The sequence below is a fragment of the Lithobates pipiens genome, unplaced genomic scaffold (assembly GCF_037356315.1).
Source record: "Lithobates pipiens isolate NorthernLeopardFrog02 unplaced genomic scaffold, aLitPip1_a1.2 Scaffold_23, whole genome shotgun sequence".
In the NCBI taxonomy this organism is placed as follows: Eukaryota; Metazoa; Chordata; class Amphibia; order Anura; family Ranidae; genus Lithobates; species Lithobates pipiens.
This window is the reverse complement of record NW_027507785.1, coordinates 179509650-179528443: the sequence shown is the minus strand read 5'-3', so window position 1 is coordinate 179528443 and position 18794 is coordinate 179509650. Positions and strand designations below refer to the sequence as shown.

Below are 18794 nucleotides of genomic sequence, written 5' to 3'. Positions count from 1 at the left end.
CTTGCCCATTCTTCCTTGCAAAACAGCTCGAGCTCAGTGAGGTTGGATGGAGAGCGTTTGTGAACAGCAGTTTTCAGCTCTTTCCACAGATTCTCGATTGGATTCAGGTCTGGACTTTGACTTGGCCATTCTAACACCTGGATAAGTTTATTTGTGAACCATTCCTTTGTAGATTTTGCTGTATGTTTGGGATCATTGTCTTGTTGGAAGATAAATATCTGTCCCAGTTTCAGGTCTTTTGCAGACTCCAACAGGTTTTCATCCAGAATGGTCCTGTATTTGGCTGCATCCATCTTCCCCTCAATTTTAACCATCTTCCCTGTCCCTGCTGAAGAAAAGCAGGCCCAAACCATGATGCTGCCACCACCATGTTTGACAGTGGGGATGGTGTGTTGAGGGTGATGAGCTGTGTTGCTTTTACGCCAAACATATCGTTTTGCATTGTGGGCAAAAAGTTTGATTTTGGTTTCATCTGACCAGAGCACCTTCTTCCACATTTGGTGTGTCTCCCAGGTGGCTTGTGGCAAACTTTAGAGGATACTTTTTATGGATATCTTTGAGAAATGGCTTTCTTCTTGCCACTCTTCCATAAAGGCCAGATTTGTGCAGTGTACGACTGATTGTTGTCCTATGGACAGACTCTCTCACCTCAGCTGTAGTTCTCTGCAGTTCATCCAGAGTGATCATGGGCCTCTTGGCTGCATCTCTGATCAGTCTTCTCCTTGTCTGAGCTGAAAGTTTAGAGGGATGGCCAGGTCTTGGTAGATTTGCAGTGGTCTGATACTCCTTCCATTTCAAAATGATCGCTTGCACAGTGCTCCTTGGGATATTTAAAGCTTGGGAAATCTTTTTGTATCCAAATCCGGCTTAAAACTTCTCCACAACAGTATTACGGACCTGCCTGGTGTGTTCCTTGGTCTTCATGATGCTCTCTGCGCTTTCAACAGAACCCTGAGACTATCACAGAGCAGGTGCATTTATACAGAGACTTGATTACACACAGGTGGATTCTATTTATCACCATCAGTCATTTAGGACAACATTGGATCATTCAGAGATCCTCGCTGAACTTCTGGAGTGAGTTTGCTGCACTGAAAGTAAAGGGGCAGAATAATTTTGCACGCCCCACTTTTCAGTTTTTTTTTGCTAAAAAAGTTTAAAATATCCAATAAATTTCGTTCCACTTCACAATTGCGTCCCACTTGTTGGTGATTCTTCACAAAAAATAAAAATTTGATATCTTTATGTTTGAAGCCTGAAATGTGGCAAGAGGTTGAAAAGTTCAAGGGGGCCGAATACTTTCGCAAGGCAGTGTGTGTGTGTGTGTGTGTGTGTGTGTGTGTGTGTGTGTGTGTGTGTGTGTGTGTGTGTGTATTTTATTCTAACACCCTAGAGAATAAAATGGTGGTCGTTGCAATACTGTCTGTCACACCATATTTGCACAGCGGACTTAAAAGTGCACTTTTTTGGGGAAAATGTATTTAATAAAAAAAATATATAAGACAACAGTAAAGTTAGCCCAATTTTTTTTTTAGATTGTGAAAGATAACGTTACGTCGAGTAAATCGATACCCAACATGTCATGCTTCAAAATTGCACCCGCTCATGGAATGGCGACAAACATTTACCCTTTAAAATCTCCATAGGCGACGTTTAAAAAATTCTACAGGTTGCACCTTTTAAGTTACAGAGGAGGTCTGGGGCTAGAATTATTGCTCTCACTCTACCGATCGCAGCAATACCTCACGTGTGGTTTGAACACCGCTTTCATATATGCGTTCACTTCTGCACGCAAGCTTGGCGGGACAGGGCGCGTTTCAAATAATTTTTTTTTCTTATTTTAACTTTTCTTATTTTCTGTTTTTTTTTTTTTTTTTTTATAAAAGAAGTGTGTCACTTTTATTCCTATTACATGGAATGTAAAAATCCCTTGTAATAGAAAAAAGCATGACAGGTCCTCTAGTATATGAGATCTGGGGTCAGAGAGACCTCACATCTCATATTTACACTAAAATGCCATTTAAAAAAAAAATTGTCATTTGAAAAAAAATAAATAAATAAATAAAGTCCCTCTAAGAGCTATGGGCAATGACTTGGAGACAGGTGGGGGGCTGGGGGCCATCTTCCCCTCACTCGTCTCCATGTCAGGCCAGGGACAGGTCCAGATCGCCGTCACAGACCTGGCTCCTAACCTTTTTAGCTGGCTCCTAGATTCCAAGCAAATTTGTCAACCCCTGGATTATGCAAGAATGGGCTGCTATCAGTAAAGATGTGGCCCAGTGACAACATAGCAGGACGAATTACAGAGTTCTTGAAAAAGAAGGGTCAACACTGCAATCATCGACTCTTTGCATAAACTTAATGTAATTGTCAATAAAAGCCTTTGACACTTATGAAATGCTTGTACAGTGGTGTGAAAAAGTGTTTGCCCCCTTCCTCATTTCCTGTTCCTTTGCATGTTTGTCACATTTAAGTGTTTCGGAACATCAAACCAATTTAAAGAGGAAGTAAACCCTAATGGGTTTACTTCCTCTTTTTTTCCCTGCAAAGGTAAAGCATAATGGACTACTATGCATCGCATAGTAGCTCATTATGTGTCACTTACCTGACACAGGAGCCAGCGAAGTCGCCGCTGATCCCTGTAGTCCGCCGCGTCCATCTTGCTGGTGGCGTCTCGCAGCTCCGACCAATGACAGCGGCGCAACCGCGATGACGTCACTCCCGCGCATGCGCACGGGAGTCGCGCCTCGCAGCTCCGTTGCTGTCATACGGCGAAGCCGCGATGACGTCACTCCCGCGCATGCGCACGGGATTCGACAAATTTGGCAAATCCATTCTTGGATTTGCCGCATTTAGTGCGCCTGCGCGCCGCTGTCTACGGCGCATGCGCCGTAGACAGCGGTGCCCATTTTCGGGCAAATATCTCCTAAACCATATAGGTTTAGGAGATATTGCTTGGACCTACAGGTAAGCCTTAATCTAGGCTTACCTATAGGTCCAAGTTGTTTGGAAGGGTTTACTTCCTCTTTAAACAATAGTCAAGGACAACACAAGTAAACACAAAATGCAATTTGTAAATGAAGGTGTTTATTATTAAAGGTGAAAAAAAATCCAAACCATCATGGCCCTGTGTGAAAAAGTGATTGCCCCCCTTGTTAAAACATACTATAACTGTGGTTGTCCACACCTGAGTTCAATTTCTCTAGCCACACCCAGGCCTGATTATTGGTTAAGGCCGGGTTCACACCGCTGCGATGCGGGAACGCCGCGAATCCGCTGCGTTTTCCCGCATCGCATTACTCCCGTCGGCAGTTCACACTGCCCTATGCGGACGGCTGGGAGTGTCAATGATATGTTAATGACACCCCCAGATCCGTCCGCATATCGCAGTGCGATCTGCCGACTCGCACAGGAATCGGATCGCATGGTGTGAACCCCCATGCGATCCGATTCTGTTGCGGACCAAAAAAAGGGTCCTGTGCGAGTTTGCTGCGGGAGCGATGCGAATTCAGCCATACTATCTGTATGGCTGAACTCGCATCGCTACAGAGATCGGATGTGATTTGCGGTGCGAATCACATCCGGATCTCCCCCCGCAGCAGTGTGAACCCAGCCTAAAAGCTACACATCATGCCGAGACCCAAAGAAATTCAGGAACAATTGAGAAAGAAAGTAATTGAGATCTATCAGTCTGGAAAGGGTTATAAAGCCATTTCCAAAGCTTTGGGAATCCAGCGAACCACAGTGAGAGCCATTATCCACAAATGGCGAAGACATGGAACAGTGGTGAACCTTCCCAGGAGTGGCCGGCCGCCCAAAATTACCCCAAGAGCGCAGCGACGACTCATCCAAGAGGTCACAAAAGACCCCACAACAACGTCCAAGGAACTGCAGGCCTCACTTGCCTCAGTTAAGGTCAGCGTTCATGCCTCCACCATCAGGAAAAGACTGGGCAAAAATGGCCTGCATGGCAGAGTTCCAAGGAGAAAACCACTGCTGAGCAAAAAGAACATCAAAGCTCGTCTCAATTTCTCCACAACACATCTTGATGATCCCCAAGACTTTTGGGACAACATTCTGTGGACCGATGAGACAAAAGTGGAACTCTTTGGAAGGTGTGTGTCCAAGTATATCTGGCGTAGAAGGAACACTGCATTTCATAAAAAGAACATTATACCAACAGTAAAATATGGTGGTGGTAGTGTGATGGTCTGGGGCGGTTTTGCTGCTTCAGGACCTGGAAGACTTGCCGTGATAAAAGGAACTATGAATTCTGCTGTCTACCAAGAGATCCTGAAGGAGAATGTCCGACCATCTGTTCGTGTACTCAAGCTGAAACGAACTTGGGTTCTGCAGCAGGACAATGATCCTAAACACACCAGCAAGTCCACCACCGAATGGCTGAAGAAAAACAAAATGAAGACTTTGGAGTGGCCTAGCCAAAGTCCTGACCTGAATCCTATTGAGATGTTGTGGTATGACCTTAAAAAGGCCGTTCATGCTTGAAAACCCTCTAATGTAACTGAATTAGGACAATTCTGCAAAGATGAGTGGGCCAAAATTCCTCCAGGACGCTGTAAAAGCCTCATTGCACGTTATCGCAAACGCTTGGTTGCAGTTGTTGCTGGTAAGGGTGGCCCAACCAGTTATTAGGTTTAGGGGGCAATCACTTTTTCACACAGGGCCATGATGGTTTGGATTTTTTTTCACCTTTAATAATAAACACCTTCATTTACAAATTGCATTTTGCGTTTACTTGTGTTGTCCTTTACTATTGTTTAAATTGGTTTGATGTTCCGAAACACTTAAATGTGACAAACATGCAAAGGAACAGGAAATGAGGAAGGGGGCAAACACTTTTTCACACCACTGTAATTATACTTCAGTATACCATAGTAACATCTGACAAAAAGATCTAAAAACACTGAAGCAGCAGGCTTTGTGAAAATTAATATTTGTGTCATTCTCACAACTTTTGGCCACGGCTGTAACATGTATATTATTTTTTCACTCTTACAAATAATCCAATTCCTACAAAATATCAATAGTTTAACATTTTTAATGTGAAAATGAAAAAAAAAAAAAAAACAAACACACACACACACACACACACACACACACACACACACCTCTATAAAAACTATTCTCTGCACTTTATGGATGTATTTATATCAATATTTTATTTAGCATCTGAGAGGATCCTTGTTAATTAGCATATGCATGACTGCTGTCTGTCAACATCCAGCTGCACAACTGTGACAGCGTATGCTCATATACAAGTTTCATTCAGGCTCCTATTTATTTAGATAAAGCTTATCCTATTGACTTATAAACTATTCTTCCAAAGACTAATTAAATTTTGATACTATAATACCCGTTGCCTATCAACCATAGTCAATTTCATTTTTATTTTGTGTCATGTACAGTGCATGCGAATTAACCTACTTGCACTCCCAGTTATATAACCTTGATAACGCCTTTAACTTCTTTTAATTATTAATACGCTTTTAAATACTTAAATGCATAAATTCCTTTTGTCCTAACACAGATTGCAAGTCTGATGTAGAAGCTTGTGCTTTACATTTGAAATCTGAACTTATTTGTATTTGTTATAAAAAAAAAAAATGTTTTTAATAACTCCATACTTGAGAAAAAAAATGGTAGCCATTTAGGTGGAAAATGATTTACTTTACTATAAAAAAAAAAAAAAAAAAAACTCGCCTCTTTCCATGACCTCTATCACTAACTCATTTAACCTACCTCCACAAATCAGACACTCTTCTGCTGCCCTATCCCATGGTGGTCCTCTCTGGACTCATTCCCCCAGATCCAGTGGACGTGAGGGAGGCGGTGTCGGAATCCTAGCCTCGCATAGCACCTTTCAGGTACTTTACCCACCCCCCTCTCTGTCACTATCCTCTTTCGAAGCACACTGCATTTGTCTTTTCACTCCAGGATCTACTACTGGACCAGTAACATCCTTTCTTGACTTCTCTGCCTGGCTACCCTACTTTCTTCTGAAATCCCCACAATCGTTCTCAGGAACTTCAACATACCTATTAATACCAACACTCCTGCCACTTCCAAACTTCTCAGCCTAACAGCCTTCTTTGACCTGAAGCAGCAGATACATGCTCCTACTCACTCTGAAGGCAATACCCTTGACCTCGTTTTCTCTCACCTTTGCACTCCATGCAACCTCTCCAACTATCCATTCCCTCTCTCTGATCACCTTATTAGTTTCACTCTCTCCCTCTCCTCCACCTCCCCTCCAACCGCCTAAGAGTTACTCATAGAAACCTACATCATCTCAACCCTTCTCTACTCTGCTATCGACAACCTCTACGACAAATTCTCACCCCTATCCTGCACAAACCTAGTCACTTCTGTCTACAATGCCTCACTGGACTCACTGGGCCCCCTCACTACACACAGAATCAGTCCTCGATCCCTTCGACCTTGGCAAACAGATACTAGAAGTCTGAAAAAAATGTAGTCGCGCTCATGAGTGCCTGTGGCGTAAGGCCAAGTATCAGAGATTTCAACCAATATAAATCTGTCCTCCAAAAATACAATTCCAGCCTACTCATTGCAAAGCAGACCTATTTTATCACTCTCGTTAGCAACTTATCCTGTCCCCATCAACTCTTCTCTAACTTCAACTCTCTACTTCGTCCTCCACCCGCAAACTCACTCAATGCCCAGGAGATCACAAATCCCTTCAAAGAGCAGATTGATACAACTCGTGAGGAGAGCTCTACTGTTCCGATACCCTCCACACTTTACACTGCATGACCACAGGAACAATTATTACGTCCCTCTTTCAACCCCACTACTATAGACAAGGTTGCTAAACTACTTACTAATGTCCACCTTATCACCTGCCCTCTGGATCTTGTTCCCTCACAAAATGCTACATTCACCCTCTGGCTCTATGCTACACTCTCTAACCCACATCTTCAATCTCTCCCTCTCTTCTGGCATCTTCCCCAACTCTATAAAACGTGCACTTGTCAGACCCATACTTAAGAGGCCCTCACTGGACCCCATCCAATCTTAACCTATGCCCCATCTCCTTGCTCCCCTTCTTATCCAAACGCCTCAAACATCTGGGCTACAACTCACTGAGTGCCCACCTCCCTGATAATAGCCTTCTTGATCCCCCTCAGTCTGGATTACGTCCTCAACATTCCACAGAAACTGTTCTCCTAAAACGAACGATCTACGGCCAAAACCAAATCCAAACCCATGCAGGCACAGGGAGGACTTTTAAACTCCAGGCAGATGGTATAGTGGTGGGGATTTGAATCGGCGACCCTATTGCTGCTAGGTGAAAGTGCTAACCACTACACTACTGTGTCGCCCTTGGTGGTGGTGGTTGAGATCAGCCACATTCTTGACCAATACAACAGAGAAACCAAAGTCTACACATGATGGGCATGCTCTTTATAAGTTTTATTACTTTAACTGAATTCAACTTATCATATAAGGGCGGATTTATGCTGCCATGATGCGGTTTGGTTGCAGTACAGGTGAAGTGCAGTGCACCTGTGGTTATTGTTTGGGTTATCCACAGTTTCTCTATTAATAGACTTCTATTAGATTGCGCTTTTTTTGTCACTTTTTCTGAAAGTGCTCCAAAAGTCCTGCATGCTGCATCTTTGATGCACTTTCAGAAAATACACCAGCTAATAGTCTACAGAAAACTGTGGGTACCCCACACAAAAACCATGGCTACGCTGCGCCTGTGGTGTAGCAGAGCGGCAGTTTGTAACTGCCCTCAAGTATAACCTTTATATACTTCACACCAAACTAGCCTAACTTTACAGAAACACAGCAAGTCCAAAATGGCTAAAGTAGCTGTCCATTAAAAAATAAAAACACACACACACACACACACACACACACACACACACACACACACACCACCAGTATTTCATGAGGGCACAAACCTCCTTTGCATCTGAAATGTCAGGCTATTCTGATGAGCAAAGGGATGAATCGCTGCTCCAGCGCATAGTTGTGCTTGCAATCGAATGCCACCACATCCAATGATTGCCAAGCTGCAATGTAATACATTTTTGGTTTTGGGTTCAATCTTGCTCTAAGCTGTGGAAGGTTCTAATGTGCAAGGTACAGATAGTCACCAGGTTACAAATAAGATGGGGTCTGTAAGTTTGTTGAATTTGTTTGTAAGTCAGGAACAGGTACAATAAGTGTAGGTCCAGCCATAAAATACTTTTTTTGGATAGCATAGGGAAGGATTAACACTTCTGTAACATTTGTTCTGCTGTCTGTGCCACTGTTCAGAAGATTTCACCTTTCTGTCCCTGTTACAACTGCATTTTGAAAATTTTGGGTTGACTGGTGACAAAGCTTCAGTGGAGACACCTTCCCATGATAACTCCTACAGGAGTAAGTTAACCTTCCTAGGGGTAGATTCCCTCTAACTTCCTGTTTCCCTCCATTTGTAAGTAGTAGCCGTTTGTAAGTCGGACGTTTGTAACCCGGGGATCGCCTGTATTGACAAAATATTAACCGATTGACGACCGCCTCACTCCGATATACGTCGGCAGAAGGCGCGTACCTGTACATGGCCCTTTAACCACTTGCCGCCCGCCCTATTACAAATTGACGGCGGCAAAGTGGTTTCATTATCCTAACCGGACGTCATATGACGTGATTAGGATTATGAGCCGCTGCGCGCCCCCGGGGGCGCGCATCGCGGCGATCGTTGTTGCGGGGTGTCAGTCTGACACCTGGCAACTACGATCTCGGTAAAGAGTCTCCGATGGAGACTCTTTACCATGTGATCAGCCGTGTCCAATCACGGCTGATCACAGTGTAAATGGGAAGAGCCGGTGATCGGCTTTCCCTCACTCGCGTCTGTCAGACGCGAGTAGAGGAGAGCCGATCGGCTGCTCCTCTGACAGGGGGGGTCTGTGCTGATCGATTATCAGCACAGCCCCCCCGAGGATGCCCACACTGGACCACCAGGGACACCACTAGACCACCAGGGAAAAGGTAATAAAAATCCATAATCCTCCCTAGACCACCAGGGTGCCAGTCAGCACAATGGGTGCCAATCAGTGCCCATAATGGATGCCAATCAGTGGCCACAATGGGCATCACTGATTGGCATGCATTATTGTTTGGCACTGATTGGCATCCATTACTATAACACCGATGCCGCCTATGAGTGCCCACCTGTGCCGCCTATGAGTGCCCACCTGTGCCGCCCTATCCATGCCCACCTGTGCCGCCCTATCCATGCCCACCTGTGCCGCCCTATCCATGCCCACCTGTGCCGCCCTATCCATGCCCACCTGTGCCGCCCTATCCATGCCCACCCGTGCCGCCCTATCCATGCCCACCCGTGCCGCCTATCCATGCCCACCCGTGCCGCCTATCCATGCCCACCCGTGCCGCCTATCCATGCCCATCCGTGCCGCCCATCCGTGCCGCCCATCCGTGCCAGCTATCAGTGCCAATTTGTGCCACCTATCAGTGTCCGTCCGTGTCGCCCATCAGTGCCGCCTATCAGTGCCACTTCATTGGTGCCACATTGGTGCCCATCAGTGCCACCTTATCAGTGCCCATCAGTGTAGCCCCATCAGTGCCCATCAGTGAAGGAGAAAACGTACTTATTTACAAAGTTTTGAAACTGAAACAAAAAAAAAACATTTTTTTTTTCAAAATTTTCGGTATTTTTTTATTTGTAGCGCAAAAAATAAAAACCGTAGAGGTGATCAAATACCACCAAAAGAAAGCTCTATTTGTGGGAAAAAAATGATAAAAATTTCATTTGGGTACAGTGTAGCATGACCGCACAATTGTCATTCAAAGTGCGACAGCGCTGAAAGCTCAAAATTGGTCTGGGCAGGAAGGTGTTTAAGTGCCCTGTATTGAAGTGGTTAAGAGGCGGCCCGCAAACGCCTCACAGGGAGGAAGAACGGCGAGATGCTAATATAAACAAGCATCTCCCCAGTCTGCCTAGTGACAGTGTTAATGATCTCTGCTCCGTGTGAGAAACATGCCCCTAGGACACACTTAACCCCTACACTGCCACCTAGTGGTTAACCCCTTCACTGCTAGTGTCATTTACACAGGAATCAGTGCATTGCTGTATAAATGACAATGGTCCCAAAAATGTCTGAAGTGTCTGCCATAATGTCGCAGTCACGATAAAAATCGCTGATCACCGCCATTTAAAAAAAAAAATTTAAAAAAAAATGCTAGAAAACTATCCCCTATTTTGTAAACGCTATAACATTTGCACAAAGCAATCGCTTATTGCGATTTTACCAAAAATATGTAGAAGAATACGTATCGGCCTAAACTGAGGGGAAAAAAAAAGTTCATATATTTTTGGGGGATATAGCAAAAAAAAAATATGTTTTCTCAAAATTGTAGCTCTTTTTTGTTTATAGCGGAAAAAATAAAACCCGCAGAGGTGATCAAATACCACCAAAAGAAAGCTAGCTCTATTTGTGTGTGGAGGGGGGGGGGGGGGGACACGTTAACTTTGTTTGGGAGCCACGTCGCACGACCAAGCAATTTTCAGTTAAGGCGACGCAGTGCCAAATCACGAAAAGTGCTCTGGTCAGGAAGGGGGTAAATTCTTCCGGCGCTGAAGTGGTTAATGCAGAATCTCACCCAAAAAGGGGAAGATCTGCATCTTGCCTTTTTTTGACAAGGGAATGCCACAGCAGATTCACTACATGTCCTCCCATCTGCAGCCTTCTGGTACACATCACAGGTCTTGGGAGGCTACGGAACCATTCACACAGCGCAAGGGACCTGAAGACCAGAGAAGAACTGGCCTGGGTGAGGACGGCAAAGAATTCTTGGACAGGCAAGTTTATTTTTATTTTATATTTTTATTTTTTTATTTTTTTATTTTTTTAAGTCAGCAGCTACAGTATTTATAGCTGCTGACTTGTATTAGTTCCTTCCTAGGGCAGAGAATCGCTTTAATTGCTAAAAATGATTTTCCTTACAACCAATAGCATCCATATTTTAAGGATAATATGGAAACATTTAAGTGAAGGCAACTGATCTGACTGTGTGGGTCAAGCAGGACATTTTTGTGTCCCCTGCGACAGTCTCCCAGGTAATTCGATTCTGCCTTCCTCAGACCAAAGCTATTGTATTTTGCAAGAGGATGAACAGGTTACCTATAATATATTGGCAATATGCGTTCGTAAAGTTAACATTTAATGGTGTGGTATTCAGAATATTTTACAAAATTACTGTAAGGTACTCAGCTGCACACCAGAATCAATGCAAAAAAAAAAAAAAAAAAAAAAAGAAAAGAAGATTTTGTTTCAGGCTTGTAGCATTATGAAAAGCTTGGTCAAATTTCACCGTTTTATCGCACTGCTCATCTGCTCACTTGAACTTCTGTCCCTTTCCATACTCATTTTGTTTTTCAGCGCAAGCAAAGATCTCAGGATAGTACTTGCTCAAATGCTAAAAATAGGCCCAGTCTCCACAGAGAGACAATTACTTTTACATAGAATTCAGAGGCATTAGGCGAGCAAAGTATTTGGAGACACAACAGAAGAAAAAAATTGGAATAGAATTTTAATTGTTCTAGCGATGAATCCGTACTAAACACCCACATGTGACCTTTCAATGGCAGAATTCTTAAAACGGACCCAACTAAATGAAGGGACTGAATAACCACAACAAATTCCAATATCCATGATTTAGGTCTGTGTCAAATACAAGCGCTTTCACCTGTAAAAAAAAAATTCTCACAGCGATAGTAGAGTAGATAAAGTTAAAATGGTATTAAACCCAAAACCAAAAATGTAATACACTACAGTTTAACCAATCGCTGGATGTGATGGCTGCATTTGTTTTTTTTGTTTTTTGTCCCCCACTCTGTTTAACTGGTGATCTAGCCAGTAACACACCATGTATTGGAGTGCGTCCACTCTGGATGAACCAGCACAGGGGGCACCTTTGCACAGCAGTATTGTTGATCTGAAGGGGAGATTTACATACACTAAGCCTGGGTTCACATATATGCAATGCATCGCATCTCTCCCGCAGGCAGGTCACACTGCATTCTGTGAACTGCTGCGGGTGTCAATTCAATGTTAATGACACCCCCAATGACCCCCCCGAACACCCATGCGATCCAATTCTAGTATAGGTCGGGAGTCCCTGCACTATTTTCCTGCAAAACCAATGCAGATGCAAATCACATGCGATGTCTGTTCGCACAAGTGTGAACCTGGGCATAAAATTAAGGCAAACTCCAGGTAACAATTTATAAGCAATTACAGCAACTTTTTTTTCTTTTGGGATAAAGATTTTACATTTAAAGGGAGAATGAAAGCAGAGGCCTTTGAAAGCGAATGGATAAGGCTGACACCTGACCTTTGAGAGTGCTTAAAGTGGTTCTAAAGTCAAGGTTCAACCTTCCCTGTGCGGCAGCCCCTCAGCCCTCCCCAATTCAATCCAGGGATTTGCACAAGAGCGTCAGCTCTCTGGGGATTCACCCTCATTGGCTGCAACAGCAGGGGAAGTCATTGGCTCCCACTCCTGTCAATCAGCCAGTGAGCCAATGAGGAGAGAAAAGGGAGAGGGGATGAGCCGAGCAGCAGCTCTATGTGTGAATGGACACAGAGCCATGGCTCGGGAATGAGCCTGCCTGGGTGCCCCCATTGCAAGATGCTTGCTCTGCGGGAAATCAGCAGCTAAGAGCACCGGCAAGGGACCAAAGAGGAGGATCGGGGGTGTTATGTGCAAAACCACTGCACAGAGTAGGCGAGTATAATCTGCTTGTCTTTTTTTCAAGAACGCATTTATTACTTTAAAGTGTTAAGGCAAGTGAAAAACTAACCAAGCTTAAATCAACTCCGACCTCCATTCTAAACCTATTCTGTCAAGCCTGTAAAAAAAAGATGTCTAGTTGGTCAGGTCACATGAGCTCTCCAGTGCTGAATTCTGTGAGATTGTAAATAACGGCTGCACAGCCTGGATGATGACATCACCCATAGGCTTACTATGGGGCATGTCAGCTGTCCCTCATCTACACTGAAGCAGGTCATGTGATTGGACTAGAGCAATTTCAGGATAGTTGGGTATAGACATCTTTCCTTTTGCAGGGTAGATAGATTAGGCTTAGAAAGGGGGTGGGAGTAGATTTAAGATTAGTTCGATTTTGACTTGTCTTCCACTTTAAAAAGAGAAGTGCAGAAGAAAAAAAAATAAAATAAAATTTTATACTCAACTAGGTAGAAGCGGCATTGATTTGATGCTGTATCTTTCACCCGCTGCCACTATAATGAGAACTGAATGATCGGAGATTGTTGATCACTTAGTTCTCGGTCTTCAGTGAGTAGAGCCAGAGCTGGCGACTCAGTCACCAAGTCTCTGCTTTGCCCCTCCAGCCCTCACTGGAGTGCCGGATTGAGTGAACCTTAAAAATGCAGATGGAGGCAAAACGGGCAGAAAATTGCAGCAATTACCTGGTCTTGGCACTGGCTGTGCGGCAGGGGTCTGAGTCTTCCTGGCAGATGCACCTTCCTGTAGAGAAATGTAAATATTGTTTAGGACAGGCAAATTATTCTGAAAAGCATTTTAAAGTATATATAAAACATCACCTTTTAAAACAACCCATTCAGTTTAAAATGGAAATGAAAAAGGCAAAAAATTTGTATATACATAAAAAATAAATATATAAAACATTCTTTGCCTTTTTTTTATTTTTATTTTTTTATATATGTGATCACATTCCTACTGTTCTCAACTGCACAAGGAGCTCAGGGAGGAGTAACAGCATTACACTGGTCTTCCAAATGAATGGCTGTGCAGAGGTGGCCCATCAGCACAAGTCTATTCATTGGGGGGGGGGGGAGCAGACAGTTCCCAGCACAGCCAGAAAACTCACCACACTGTGCTGTCAAGCCTAGTGCCGTCAGTTTTTTTTTTTTTTTTTAAATAGGTAAGCAGAGGTACTGGCAGGAACACCAGGCATTTCACACAAATGAAGCAATACAAAGAACAGGACACGTTTTCAACCAAGTACATAGTACAGCAGGCACATATCCTGAAAATGAAATGTTGAGGTAGCAGTCTAAGGACTTACGCTGGGTACACACAATTCAAAATTGGTCTGGTTTAGCAAGAACAAGACAAATTTTGACCAGGACTACTGGAAAACCTTATTAGATCAGCAGCTAATGATGGATGCATGAATCTTAAAAGATCGCCAAAAGAAAGCATAGTCAAAAAAAAATAGTCAAAACATTTTCTACATGTGTCAAGGTATTGAAAAAGCAAAAAAAAAAAAAAAACTTAACCACTAGGCGTCCGCGGACGTCCTCCTGTTTAGTTTCCCAATGCGCACTGCCAATCACAGATTGTGCTAAATGGCCAATCATAGTGGCCATTTAACACTCGATCGCAGTGTCCAATTGTGTGGAAGTGATGATGGCCAAAAAGGCAACTTTAAGAGAGTGCGATTAACGGAATATGCCGAATGCTCTCAAAAAAGGGGCTTAGGGAGGACTGACAAAACCAAGTTCAGGTTCCACGGTGGCAACAGGGAATGCACAGGGGGGGGCACATGGCAATCCCATTGGATCGTGGTAAGAATCAAGGAGTGTGTGGCCAAGGGACATTGAAAGAAGAAGAGCTTTGCTGCCAGAGACCGTAAAAGCAAGGTGCAAGATCGATGCTTGGGATAGCAGTTCTTCCAGAATTCACAGCCACCAAGGTGTGTCCGTGACCAGCAACACCAATTCAGCGTACCAGGGTCAAAAAGTCCAGCCCGACGTGACCAGAATCCTTTCAGCCACTATCCTGCTCAGCAAGCAACAAAGGAGCTTGAGAGGAGGATACTGATCCCACTGCGCCACCAGCATGTTTGTTGCATCCGTGGAGGTGTTCTTGATTTTGCCACAAACCGACAATATCATTTTGAGGTGGGAGGCTAGAAGATCCATGTCCAAGCAGCTCAAGCCTAGGAGAATCTGACTAAACATGACCGGGTGTAGGAATCACTTTCCACGACCCAAAGTGACGACTGGGGTAGTCCACCTGCCAGTTCTCCACAACTAGAATTTACACAGTGATAAAAGCCAACACCTGAAGCTCTGCCCACCGAAGAATGCACGAGGCCTCCCGCTCGGCTGCTGCACTCTTCTTGCTGCCTAGTGGTTGTCAGCCCACTATAGTGGTTATCTGGCTGGATTCTGGTTGGGCACCCGCAGAGAAGGTCTGTCCACCAATTCAAAACTCAGCCTGACTGCTTGTAGCTCCAGGAAGTTGATGGGCAGCCGAGCGTCCTTCAGCATTCAACAACTGAGCCAACCTCAACCCCAGGACCCCTCCCCAGCCAGTGGAGGGGGAGAAAGGCCTGCCCAGCCTGAAGGGAAGGCGACCAAACGAGAGAGGCCATAGCTGACGGACCCAGAGAAATCTGGCTATCCAGGGAAGCAGAAAATTTGTCCCATTTGGCTAGGATTTCTTTCTGCCGAACCCTTGTATAGAACTGCGCGTGTGGGACCACCTCGGAGGTTGACACAAAACCCAGGACCTGCATGCGAGAAACCATGCAAAGACAGGACAGCCGAACAGCAGTCTGAAACACCTTGGTCTGCACAGAGTCAAGAATCAGAACCAGATAATCCAGCCTTCTGGTCATAATCGAGGTGGACTTTTTAAAATTGAGCACCTATCCAAATAACTGCAGCGTACGCAGGGTGATCTCCATGCTAGTTAATGGATAATTGGTATGGCAGGTCACACCAATTATCCTTGGGTGGGCGATCTTCATGTTGCCCATCAGCAGTGTCTCTGCGCATAGGAGAAGGTGGTTATTTTGCCATCTCCAGTTGTCTTAGCACTGCTAGTACCAGGGCAGGCACCTTCGTAAAAAAAAATAAAAAAAAATATGAAGGGGCGGAGGACAAGCTAAAGGGAAGCACCAAACTGAAAATGTGCATCCCCAATCATAAAACTCAAGAAGCGCTGACGCCCAGCAAAGAATAGGATGTGCAAGTATGCATCCTTGATATCTATGGAGGCCAGTAAATCCCCCTGATGAACTGGGGCTGCTACTGAGCAGATGGATTTTATCTCCAACGTCTGAACCAAACAAAGCAATTCAGGGCCTTTAGGTCCAGGATAGGGCAAACTCCATCTTTTTTGGAACCCATAAACATGTTGGCATAAAACACCAAAACCACTGTACAGAGAGGACTGGGGGCAATCACTCCCTGGAGTAGCAAACCCTGCACTGGGAGTGTCGGCAGGTGCAGCTTTGTGACATGGATGGCAAGTGCCTAATTCTATGTTCCCCACAAAATGTTAACCTAGCTGGCATTCCAGGTTGAGAATAGAGCTGATGCAGCCGACCCACATAGCTAAAGGTCTGTATGTACTCACTTGCAGACTTGGGTGACTACTGGATCTACATTATTATTATTATACAGGTTTTATATGTGCCAACAGTTTGCGCAGTGCTTAAAGCGGTTCTGCACCTAAAATAAAAATATTAAAAGCCAGCAGCTACTAATATTGCAGCTGCTGACTTAATAAAATCACACTTACCTGTCCCAGGGTCCAGCGACGTCAGCGGCAGATGACGAGCGATCGCTCGTCTCACTGCTGCCCCCGCCGCCATCCTCTGTCAGGGAATCGGGAAGTGAAGCATTACAGCTTCACAGCCCGGTTCCCTACTGCGCATGCGCGTCTCTTATGGTCCCCCGCTGTGTCTCTGGGAACTGTGCGTTTCCCAGAACACAACGGGGGGCGGGGCGCCTGCGGCGGAAGTGGGTGCAGATACCTGGATTATCCAGGTAACTGCACCCCCCTCCCCCCTGAAAGGTGCCGATTGTGGCACCGGAGGGGGGGGGGGGGGGAGGGATCAGATTAGCGGGAACTTCCCCTTTAGGGTGAAGAACTGCTTTAACAAAATAAAGCCAGACATTACAGTTATATTACAATTTGGTACAAGAGGAATCAGAGGGAACTGCTCATTAGAGCTTGCCATCTAAAAAGGAAGGGTCAATTTATACAAAAGTAGTAATAGCTGTGTGGGATGAGCTGATGGAGGAAGTAAAACAGAAGCAATATAGGCTTCTTTCAAGAGAAGGGTTTCAGGGATCATCTAAAGATGGATCCAATAGAGGACATTTGGACAGATTGGGGTAGGTAGTTCCAAAGGATGGAAGAAGCTCTGGAGAAATCCTGAAGGCAAAAGGTGGGAGGAGGCGATAAGGGAGCTAGAGAGCAGGAGGTCTTGGGAGGACCGAAGAGAGAGGCTCGGTTGGTATTTTTTTTGGGACTAGGTTAGTGATGTAGCTAGGGGCAGAGTTATGGATGGCTTTGTAAATTATTGTTAGTACTTTGAATTTCATTTATTGTGTGATTGGAAGCCAGTGGAGAGATTGGCAGAGAGGAGTGGAGGACACTGAATGGTTGGTAAGGTGGAGGAGTCTTGGAGCGGTATTCATTATGGACTGAAGGGGGGATAGTCTATGTAAAGCCAATTCAATGAGGGGGGGGTTGCAGTAGTCGAGGTAAGAGATAACCAGGGAGTGCGTTAGAAGCTTGGTGGTGTCATTAGTTGCAGAGGCGAAGGCAGCATAATTTGGACAGGGATTGTATGTGGGCCTGAAAGGACAGTTCAGAGTCTAAGATTACCCCTAGCACCCTGGCATGTGGAGACGGACTGATAGATGTGCCATTGATCTTGACAGAGAAAAGTCAGGGGAAGGGGTACGTTGGGGAGAAAATTTTAAGAGCTCAGGTTTTAGATTGATTCAGGTTTTAGATTGATTCAGTTTGACATCCAGGCTGATATGTCTGTTAGTAAATCAGAGTTGCGTGAGGAGATTAATGGGGTGAGCTGAGGGGCAGAGAGATAGATTTGAGTGTCATCAGCATATAAATGGTAGTGGAAGCCATAAGAGGCTATCAGCTGACCCAGGGAGGATGTGTAGATCGAGAATAGTAAAGGCCCAAGGGCAGAACCTTGGTGGACCCCAACAATAAGGAGTTGGAGAGGAGTGACACTGAAGGTGCGATGAGGAAGGTAAGATGCGAACCAATGGAGAGTGAAGCCATGGAGACCAAGCAAAATTGAGTTTTCTGAGGAGGGGGTGGTCAACTGTATCAAAGGCAGCGGAAAGGTCTAAGCCCCTGTACACACGGTCGGACATTCTGCCAATCAAATCCGTTGGATTTTGTCCGAAACTGTTGCATACACACGGTCGGACCAAGTTGTCGGAAAATCCGATCGTTCAGAACGTGATGGCGTTATTTCGTTACGATGGGACTACGTTCACGCTAGTAGCCAATAGCTTTGGTGTAGGAATTTGATCTGAGCATGCGTGGCACTTTGTCCGATCGGAATTCTAAACACATGATCGGACAAGGTCCGATCGGACCAGTTTGTCGGAAAATATTTCCAACAAGTTGGAAAATTGGGTCCGACGGATATTCCGACGGAAACAGTCCGATGCATACCACACACAGTCGGATTATCCGACAAATCGGTCCGATAGGACACATTCCGCCTGAATATCCGACCGTGTGTACAAGGGCTAAGAGTAAAGCCTCAGGCACACTTGACATTTCACTTTTTTCAGCAGCTGTTTTTGGCTGTAGACGTTTTTTTTTCTACAGTCATTAAACTCTCCATGTTATCCTATGTGTCCATGCACACACAGGCTGTTTATCAGCCGTTTTGGGCAGTGGTGTTTTTGAACAGTAAAAAAAAAAAAAAAAAAAACTAGTGGGTTCTGAGAGCTGTAAAAACGCTCCAACAC

General features: G+C 44.8%; 1 protein-coding gene across 2 annotated transcripts in view; it reads right to left on the bottom strand.

The window, feature by feature from the left end:
• The window catches only part of CDC73 (cell division cycle 73), a 196007-nt gene that overhangs the window by 73800 nt on the left and 103413 nt on the right, over positions 1-18794 (bottom strand). For both annotated transcript variants that reach the window (XM_077452676.1, XM_077452675.1), the window contains exon 11: positions 13485-13542. In XM_077452676.1, the coding sequence (XP_077308802.1) occupies positions 13485-13542 (58 nt within the window). The remainder of the gene's footprint in view (positions 1-13484; positions 13543-18794) is intronic.